Source organism: Bos indicus, chromosome 25 (genome assembly GCF_029378745.1).
Source record: "Bos indicus isolate NIAB-ARS_2022 breed Sahiwal x Tharparkar chromosome 25, NIAB-ARS_B.indTharparkar_mat_pri_1.0, whole genome shotgun sequence".
NCBI lineage: Eukaryota > Metazoa > Chordata > Mammalia > Artiodactyla > Bovidae > Bos > Bos indicus.
This window is the reverse complement of record NC_091784.1, coordinates 1416179-1425593: the sequence shown is the minus strand read 5'-3', so window position 1 is coordinate 1425593 and position 9415 is coordinate 1416179. Positions and strand designations below refer to the sequence as shown.

At 57.3% G+C, this 9415-nt stretch overlaps 1 protein-coding gene across 1 annotated transcript; it reads right to left on the bottom strand.

The window, feature by feature from the left end:
* Window positions 1-716: 716 nt before the first annotated feature.
* Window positions 717-8668, bottom strand: DECR2 (2,4-dienoyl-CoA reductase 2). Its single transcript, XM_019988146.2, has 9 exons — window positions 8434-8668; window positions 7234-7302; window positions 6851-6902; window positions 6148-6283; window positions 3616-3740; window positions 3454-3547; window positions 3198-3302; window positions 2537-2751; window positions 717-1664 (listed from the first exon to the last, which is right to left on the bottom strand). The coding sequence occupies exons 1-8, from the start codon at window positions 8511-8513 to the stop codon at window positions 2537-2539; spliced, it is 876 nt and encodes a 291-aa protein (XP_019843705.2). The 5' UTR covers window positions 8514-8668; the 3' UTR covers window positions 717-1664.
* Between the last annotated feature and the right edge of the window lie 747 nt (window positions 8669-9415).

Here is a 9415-nt window from a genome sequence, read left to right as displayed (position 1 = left end):
GCAGATCATGGGACTTCTCAGCCCCCACAGTCACATGAGCCAGTCCCTATAAATCTCCTCCTGTGGATCTATATATATCCCGCTGGCTGCCTTTCTCTGGAGAACCCTGACTAGAAGTAATGAGAGGCTCACTCTCACTCTCAGAACCAGCCTGCCACTCTCTTTTATCCTCCAGGAGCTGAGCCGCCGCGCCCCAGGCCCTCGGATGTGGCTGGCGGGACAGCCTCCCCGGGCCTTCTCCATCTCCTCGGGGACAGCAGACCCCAGCTCTCAGGCACGAGGGGTCTGTGGCTCCTCTCCCCGGCACCTGCCTTCCCGCCATGGCAAGTGCCCACTTGCCTTGCTGGTGGACCTCCTGGCCTTGGTTTAAGCGGCAAGCAAGACCCCTCTGCCCACTGGGTTCCCTGCCCCTGCACCGCGAGGGTGGGAAGGAACTCAGGTGGGTGCGGGTGCCTGTGGCAGAGGGCTCAAGCCCAGAGCGAGTGGCAGCCCCAGGCCCAGCCTTGGAGGACACCCTTCCCACCCTTGCTCCTAGGCTCCCTTCATCTGTGGGTGGTGGGCAGGGGCGCGCATTTCAGGCATTAGGCAAAGTGTTTTCTAAACTCTTCACAGGAGAAAGACAAAAAGGAGACACGCTGCTACCTCTCAATGCCCAGATCACCAGTCCAGGTGTTCTCCTTCTCCTTCCAAAAATACTGTGACGTCCACTGAATATATAATTTTATAATAAGATGTTTATTTTTTAAGGAAATGCATTTTCTGGCAAAACTCTAGAAACTGTGCTTATGCAAATGGATGATATGGGAGGGGGTGTCGAGGAGGGCAGTGAGCCACCTATCCGGCCAGAGGGCAGACCAACAGCTAAGTACGCTGAAGCTTTTAACAGCACACAAAACAAGCCCAGGATCCAAGTGGCCCCCTTAAGGGCTTGGCCTGAATGTGTGTCACTGGGGAACAACTGAGGGTCCAGAGATCCCCCTCCCCCTGGGCCTGAGGGAGGGTGACAATGGGGCCAGGCCTCCTGGAGGGTCCAGAGAGTGAGCCCCCAATGACCAAGGACTAAGTCCTCTCCAGGGCAGGTGGGAGCACCCCGACCTGTGCCAGCAGAGGTCCTGTCTGCAGCCCACACACCCGGGGGAGAGCACGCAGGACACAGGCCTGGGGGCAGCTCTCAGACACACTCCTCCAGCATTCCCGGTCTGGATTTCGGTCAAGCAAAGGTCTCAGAGTGGGAGAGCAGGAGAAGACAGCCTGAAACACCTTCTTTTCTCCATCCAGGCCACGGGAGCCACCTGGAGGCACCCCCTAGACACAGGCAGGAGAGAAAGCCCAGCCTGGGTGGGGGCTGGGCAGGCAGGGAAGCGCTGACCCTGGGTTGGGCCGGGGCACACTCCGGGGGCCTGGCCAGGTGCTGGAGCACAGGCCGCCCGAGTGCGTATGGGCAGGTCCCTGCCTGGTCACTGCCCCCCACTCCCTGCGCACAGACAGGGCCGGGGAGAGGGCGCGTGGGCGCAGCACCGCTCCTAGAGGAAGGGCCGGTCTCTCTTCAGGTGCTTGGCTGGGACTGCTGGGTCTGCCGCTCAGGCTGGGCAGGTGGGCGGGTGGCAGGTCTGCGGTCTGAGAATGGGCTGTGGACCAGTCCCCTGCAGCGCGCTGTCCACTGCCTGTCAGAAGTGGCAGCAGACACCAGGTCACTGGGGTACCAAGGGACGCCAGGCCGGCCCCCTACAAGCCCTGGGGGAGTGAGTGGCAGGCTGGGCGACAGCAGGCCACCAGACCTGTGTGTCTCCTGAAGCGGACACGGTGGCCCCCCGCCTCCTCCCTGTCCTCCCCCAGCGTTCTCCACCCCAGCAACTGGGGGGCCTGCCCAGCACGCATGCCCTCCTGCCACTTGGGGCCTTGCTGCCGCCTCCCCCACTCCCACCCCCGACCCCCGCTCTGTGTGTCTAGAGGACTGAACACATCTTATTGGTCAGATGCTAAGTCACATCCTACTCTGCGACCCCATGGACTGCAGCACTCCAGGCTCCTCTGTCCTTCGCTGTCTCCTGGAGTTTGCTCAGACTCCTGTCTGTTGACTGTGTCTGCCAGCCACCACACCAGAGAGCCTACTAGCATCACTTCTCCCACAGGCAGGCTCACCCCTGAGACCAGGGGTCCGTCTGGAAGCTGGCGCCAACCATAGCTTTGTGGGGAGACCAAACACTGTGAGCCCTGGGTGTTTCACCACAACCACCTCCGACGGGACAGGAGCCAGTCCAAGTCCTGTCTCTACCCTGTGACGGGGACCCAGGAGGCAGGGGCTGGGCCCTCCCAGCACCCCCACCATGCTCTGTGTGCCCAACAAGACCACCCAGGCCTCGCCCCACAAATGGAGCCAGGGAGCCCGGGGTGCCTGAGAGCACATCTAGAGATACGCATAAGAGACTGAGGGGCAAGGCATCAGGCCCAGCGCAGTGACTCCTGGCCACAGGGTGGGTGTCTGGGAAGGGGGCCGAGGACACGGGTGACCGCAACGGTGGGAGCAGGGCGTCACCTAAAGCTTAGAGGAGGGTGAGAAATCTGCCAGCGACTGGACGTCATTAGGGAATGTTAGCCAGGCGCCCCCGTCAACCACCAGCAGGGCCCCCGTCACGAAGGACGCCAGCGGGCTGGCCAGGAAGAGGGCGCTGTGGGCGATTTCTGTCTTGTTCCCCAGCCTCTGCAGGGGGCTGGCCAGGACCTTCGCCCTCAGGCCGGCCTGCGGGGCACCTGGGAGGGAGAAAGAGGTTCAGGCAAGTCCCAGGACCTGGGGGCCACCACCTTCCTCTGCCAGCCTCCCCTGAGCCGCATCCGGTAATGGTGGGGACTCCGGCAGCGTTGTCCTGGGCCGGGCCCAGTAACCCCACTATGGAGCCAGCACAAGGCCTGTCCCTGCTTGCGGCCAAGGCTCTGGAGGCTTCAACGGGGCTCCTTGTGTGCGGCTCACGAGGCCAGCAGCCCCTGGGCTCTAGCTCTAGGGCCAGCTGCCTAAGTCCGGCCCCTAGCCCCGTGCAGGGCTGCACGAACTGTTCCCAGGCTGGGGATGGACTCTGCCCACCCGGGGAGCCACGAGCGCTTGTCTCTGATCCTGGGCCTGTCCCAGCCAGGCAGGAGGAGCGCCCCTAGAGGTACTGTAGGGCCTGTGCCTGGGGCAGCACCCGCTGGGGGAGCCTTACCCAGACGCCGCAACCCCTCTGTCCCACTGATGGGGCCGGGGGCAAGGCTGTTGACGCGGATGTTCTGGGGGCCCCACTCCACAGCCAGGTGCCGCGTCATCGCATCTGCAGGGGAGGCAGGCTGTGTGAGGGAGAGGCAGGGCTGCCCGGCCTTCGGGGTGTCCCGGACGCGGTGGGGGCGCAGCTTCACTGGGACACTGCTGGCCTCCAGGGACAGGGAGGAACCCAGGCGGGCAGACCGGGGGGGTGCCCATACCCACGGCCGCCTTGGCAGAGCCTGCGTGCACTTGGAGCACCTGCCCCCGGGTGCCCAGGGTTGCAGTGATGTTCACGATCACCCCTCCATGGTCCTGCAACACATGAGGGGGGCAGTGAGCATGCGGCCAGGACCGGGAGGCCCCGGCCTCGGGACACTCACCCGGAAGAACTTCTCGTAGAGCACGCGAGACACGTTGAAGGTGCCCAAGGTGTCGATGTCCATCACAGTCTTGAAGGCGTTGGAGGACAAGGCGCTGGCCGGGCACAGGAAGTTCCCGGCTGCACCTGCGGGCGGAAGGAAACGGCGGTCAAAGCAACTGCATCCTCAGGGTGGTCCAGGCCAGCCAGGGAGAGAACCTCAACTTTTGGACAAACTCTTGAATGAGGGGCAGAGCAGGTGTCATGGGTTGGATCGCATGCTTCAAAAAGATACACTCTTCAGTGTATCCCAACACCTGATGCCTGTCATGGCTTGAGTGTCCAGTCATGTCCAACTCTTTGTAATCCCACCAGGCTTCTCTGTCCATGCGATTCCCCAGGCAAGAACACTGGAGCAGGTTGCCATTTCCTTCTCCAGGAGATCTTCCCAACCCAGAGATTGAACCCACATCTCCTGTGCCTCCTGCGTTGGTAAGCAGGTTCTTTAGCCACTGCACCAACTGGGAAGCCCAGTGCAGGTAAACTTAACTTTATGTGGAAACATGGTCTTTGCAGATGTCATCAAGATGAGATGATACTGAACAGGGTGGCTTAAACCCAAGGACTGCTGTCCTTAAAAGGGACACAGCCATGCACAGAGGGACAGAGCAGAGGCTGGAGGAATGCAGCCAGGAGCCAAGGGATGCCAGGCAGCAGCCCCAGGAGCCACAAGCCGGGCCCCGGACAGACTCTCTGGAGCCTCCTGTGGGAGCGCAGCCCGCTACACCTTGCTCTCACATCTCTGGCCTCGAGACTGTGAGAGAATGCGTTCTTGCTGTTTGAAGCTGCCCAGCTGATGACTTTGTCAGTGGCAGGAAAATACTACACTAATTTTTTTTTAATTAATTTTTACTAGAGTATTTTGTCACACTGGAAGTTTTTAAAGGAAATTTCAGCAAAAATGAGCCTGAATGTAAAGTAGAGACTATAGTTAACAATTGTAACAAATGCAAGGTATTCATAGTAGACACTATGTCTGTGTGTGTGGCAGGAGTGTGGTATGAGTAGTTATTTATACTATCTGCTCAATTCGTCTGTGAATCTAAAACTGTACTAAAACAGGAGCTTTCCTGGTGGTCCAGTGATTAAGGATCCACCTTGCAACTCTTGAGAAACCTATATGCAGGTCAGGAAGCAACAGTTAGAACTGGACATGGAACAACAGACTGGTTCCAAATAGGAAAAGGAGTACGTCAAGGCTGTATATTGTCACCCTGCTTATTTAACTTCTATGCAGAGTACATCATGAGAAACGCTGGGCTGGAAGAAGCACAAGCTGGAATCAAGATTGCCGGGAGAAATATCAACAACCTCAGATATGCAGATGACACCACCCTTACGGCAGAAAGTGAAGAGGAACTCAAAAGCCTCTTGATGAAAGTGAAAGAGGAGAGTGAAAAAGTTGGCTTAAAGCTCAACATTCAGAAAACGAAGATCATGGCATCCAGTCCCATCACTTCATGGGAAATAGATGGGGAAACAGTGGGAACAGTGTCAGACTTTATTTTTTGGGGCTCCAAAATCACTGCAGATGGTGACTGCAGCCATGAAATTAAAAGACGCTTACTCCTTGGAAGAAAAGTTATGACGAACCTAGATACCATATTGAAAAGCAGAGACATTACTTTGCCAACAAAGATCCATCTAGTCAAGGCTATGGTTTTTCCAGTAGTCATGTATGGATGTAAGAGTTGGACTGTGAAGAAAGCTGAGCGCTGAAGAATTGATGCTTTTGAACTGTGGTGCTGGAGAAGACTCTTGAGAGTCCCTTGGACTGCAAGGAGATTCAACCAGTCCATTCTAAAGGAGATCAGCCCTGGGTGTTCTTTGGAAGGAATGATGCTAAAGCTGAAACTCCAGTACTTTGGCTACCTCCTGCGAAAAGCTGACTCATTGGAAAAGACTCTGATGCTGGGAGGGATTAGGGGCAGGAGGAGAAGGGGACGACAGAGGATGAGATGGCTGGATGGCATCACTGACTCAATGGACGTGAGTCTGAGTGAACTCCGGGAGTTGGTGATGGACAGGGAGGCCTGGCGTGCTGTGGCTCATGGGGTCGCAAAGTCAGACACGACTGAGCGACTGAACTGAACTGAACTGAACTTGCAACACAGGGGGCGCAGGTTCAACCTCTAGTCCCACATGCCTCGGGGCAACTAAGCCTTCAAGCTGCGACTACTGAGCTTGCGCGCCACCATCCAGACCTGACACAGTCAAATAAATAAATAAGTATTGAAAAATAAAACTATACTAAAACAATAATGTGTCTTCCCTTTTCCTTAACGGAGAGCTTCAGGACATGAGAGTGACCCTTCTCTGTGATTCAGCCTAGTTCTTGGGGCATCCTCCTGAGCCACGGCTGCATGGACCTGGGAGGAGCACAGCTGGACTCAGACAGTGGCCTGGAGCCAGGACAGTTCCAGGGCTTCCAAACAGGAAGGTCTGGTATTGCAGACCCATCAGAAGCCCCCAGTCATGCTCAACAGGGACTCACAGTTGATGAGAATGTCGATCTTCCCGAACTCCTTCAGGGCCTGCTCTACAGCTGCCGCGATGGCCAGGGGAGCTCGGACGTCCAGAGACAGAGGGAGGCACCTCTGGCCGGTGGCAGCGGCCAGCTTTCTGGCAGCCTAGAAGCCAGACAGGAAGAGAGGTGGGCAGCAGCCTGCTGGCCTCGCCTGGAGGCACAGCCCTTCAGGATCCAATGAGGATGATGAGCCAGGTTCTGCCAGGGACCCAGATTCTGTAGCTGAAACCCACCCTGGGGAGGCACAGCTGCCAAGCGGCCCTCTCCAGGGCCACAACCCCTGGTACAGGCTAAGACATCCTGTACCCTCTCCCCTCTCATCACCCTCCAGGCCACTGGTCACAGGTCAACAGCAGCTCCAGCTGATGTCCAGTCCCTGTGCTGAGACCAGCTGTGGCAGGGGAGATATGTTCTCCCCTCAAGAAACTGCTGAGCCCAGAGATCTCTGCTGGGGCCACAGTACTACCCAACAGAAGGGTCGTTTCACAGGACCCGATAATTAGATTCTGTAAAAATACGAGAGTATCCCTGGGGACCACTTCCGTTGAAGCTCCATATTTGGGAGACAGGTTGGTTTTGGTGTGATCACCCTAGGCCAGGACCTTCCAGGCCTAGGCTCCTGGCCCCCAAAGTCACCCATGGACAGCTAGGCACAGGACAGCCCCCTCACCATCGATACTCTGGGAAGACTTCTGCTGGCGATGACTGTGTGACAGCCGTGCCTACAAAGCCAGAGAGCAGGAGTGAGGGCAGCAAGGTGCAAGGGACACACCCAGGAGGGCTCCTGCCCAGCAATCTAAGGGGCCCCCTCCCCCAAGGGTGTCTCAGGCTTGAACATTAGCCCGGGGCTGAAGGCACAGCTGGCAGAGGACCCAGGGGCCTACGTGGGGCTGAGTGACTGTGGCAGGACCCCTTTCAAATGTTCTCTGATGGACTTGGAACTAGAGGGGTTCCCATCACTGACTGGCATTTTGCCCAGGATCCCAGACCCCCTCCCAAGGAGGAGGGGGCAGCAAGATGGGGCATGGAGCACACACAGCAATGCTTATTTACCGCATGAAAATCTCAGCAATCCGGAACCCAATTCCAGAGCCACCACCCGTGATGAAAGCCACCTTGTCCCTGAGAGAAAAAACAGAGACTCTTTACAGAGGCCCCGGTTCAGACTTCCTTGATGGTCCACTGGCTGGGACTCCATGCTCCCAATGCAGGGGGCACAGGTGCCACCCCTGGTCAGGAAACGAGACCCCATACGCCACAACTAAGATCCAGTGCAGCTAAATAAATAAATTCTAAATAATTTGTTTAAATAAAAAATAAAAGCGTAAGGGACTGCTGTTGAATGGGGATGGGGGAGGTGCTCTTCCACTGACCCTCTGCACTGGGCACTTGGGTCAAATTCGAGAAACGCTGCTTTTGAAGGCCTGCATTCCTCACCTTTCTTCAACCTAGAAGTCTCTATGCAGAAAGCTATCAATTAATGAGAAATGTTTTCAAAACATAAGCCTTCCTCCAGCCGCCCTCTAAATGGATAGGATAGCAGATTCCTGGAGAAAGAGAAACAGGCAGGCTTTTCTTGACATAAGAGAAGCCATCTGGGGCCTACGCCATTCTGTGATCTAAGCCTGGACACAGTGCTGTGCTCGACAGGTCTCACAAGAATACAGAAACTAACAACTGTCATTAGGCAAGACAAGTAACAATAGCCAAGATATGAATCATATACTGGTTGTAAAGTCTCCCAATTCTGTTTTGATGGTAAAGATCAGCCTGAAGTGCTCAGTCACCTGACCAACTGGAACCTCTGAGATGATGATAGTGACTTTTCTGACACTCGTGACTTTAACGAACTAACGCTTGGGCTTCATCAACCACCCAAACCCCTACTTACGATGCTTGCACTCTTAACTTAAAACCTCCCCAAATTTGCTGTTCGGAGAGACAGCTTTGGGGAAAATCTTCAGTGTTCTTACTTGCTGCTAATAATAATTAATCCTTCCTCCTCCTGACCTTTGCTCTGTGTTTTTTGACACTCGTCCCCACCTCCCCATAGATAAACAGGACATGCTCACGCAGGACAAAGATCGGAACACCAGTACTTGCATCGCTGGAATACCCGGACATCTGGACAGCCTGGCCACGAGGCTTGGGGTCCTCACACATCCCAGGAAAACCTCAGTCCCCCGCCGCGCGCACCGCAGGCGCCCCCGCCCCTTGCCCGGCTCCCTGGGGCGCCCCAGACCCGACGCTTACTGGAGCAAGTCCGGATGGAAGAGGTGGCGGTACTCCGGGAGACAATCGTCCTCGCTGACGTCGGCCGGTGGCTGGGCCATGGCGCTCGGAGCGGGCCTGGGTGGCAAAAGCAGCAGAGACCTGCCGGGATCCCAGGACTCTAACCTCGGCCTCAAAGCACAGGAGGCTCTCTGGAACGCGGACTTTCCGCACCTCGTCCACTCTCTTCCCAGGACGCCCCGCCCCTCGACCCCTCGCTCCTCCTTCCCAGGACGCCCCGCCCCTTATATCCTCTCTTCTCTCTGGACGCCCCGCCCCGCGCCCCTCGCTCCTCCCAGGACGCCCCGCCCCACGCCCCTCCCAGGATGCCCCGCCCACCCCGGTCCTCGCACCTCCCAGAGCGCCCCGCCCCAACGACAGTCACTACTCCCACGAAGTCCCGTCCACTCAGTCCTCAATCTTCCCAGGAAGCTCCGCCTCCGCGACCCACGCCATTCCCAGGATGCCCCGCCCCTCCCAGAACGTCCCGCCCTCAGAGCCCCGCGGGCTGCTGGGACTGGAAGTCAGTCTGCGCGCCGCCGCGTGCGCAGGCGCAGTGCGGCGGGCCGGTTCCCGTGGCGGAGGCGGGGTGAACGCGAATCAAAACTCAACTTTCTAGACTACTTTTCACGTGATTGGGCGTCAGTGCTTCATTGGGGGCCAGCCGGACACAGGGAACATTTGGTTCACGGGCCGAGGCGGGGCTCCTCGGCTTCCCTCACCGCTTTGGGCCTAGCTGTGCATTTAAAACACTTCTTCGGACTCGCCTAGCATTTAAATATCTTCCCCTCCCGGGTGCTTCTCTACCCTGTTGCAAAGAGGGAAGGAGACTAGAGCCTAGGAAAGTCACGGGAAACTAGGAAGGCCTTTTCCTCGGACGGCCAGCCCCAGGGTCAGCTTCAAACATGACCCTTTCATGGCCAGTTAAAGGTCAGACCCTTCAACCGCGCCCTCACGTGGAGGC

Bases quoted from the DNA above. Each gene is read 5' to 3' on its own strand.
- DECR2 (XM_019988146.2), bottom strand. From the start codon at position 8,513: ATGGCCCAGCCACCGGCCGACGTCAGCGAGGACGATTGTCTCCCGGAG. The intron at 6,903-7,233 runs GTAAATAAGCAT...CTGGCTTTGTAG, and splicing joins ATTGCTGAGATTTTCATGCG to GCACGGCTGTCACACAGTCA. The intron at 2,752-3,197 runs GTAAGGCTCCCC...TCTCCCTCCCAG, and splicing joins AGAGGGGTTGCGGCGTCTGG to GTGCCCCGCAGGCCGGCCTG.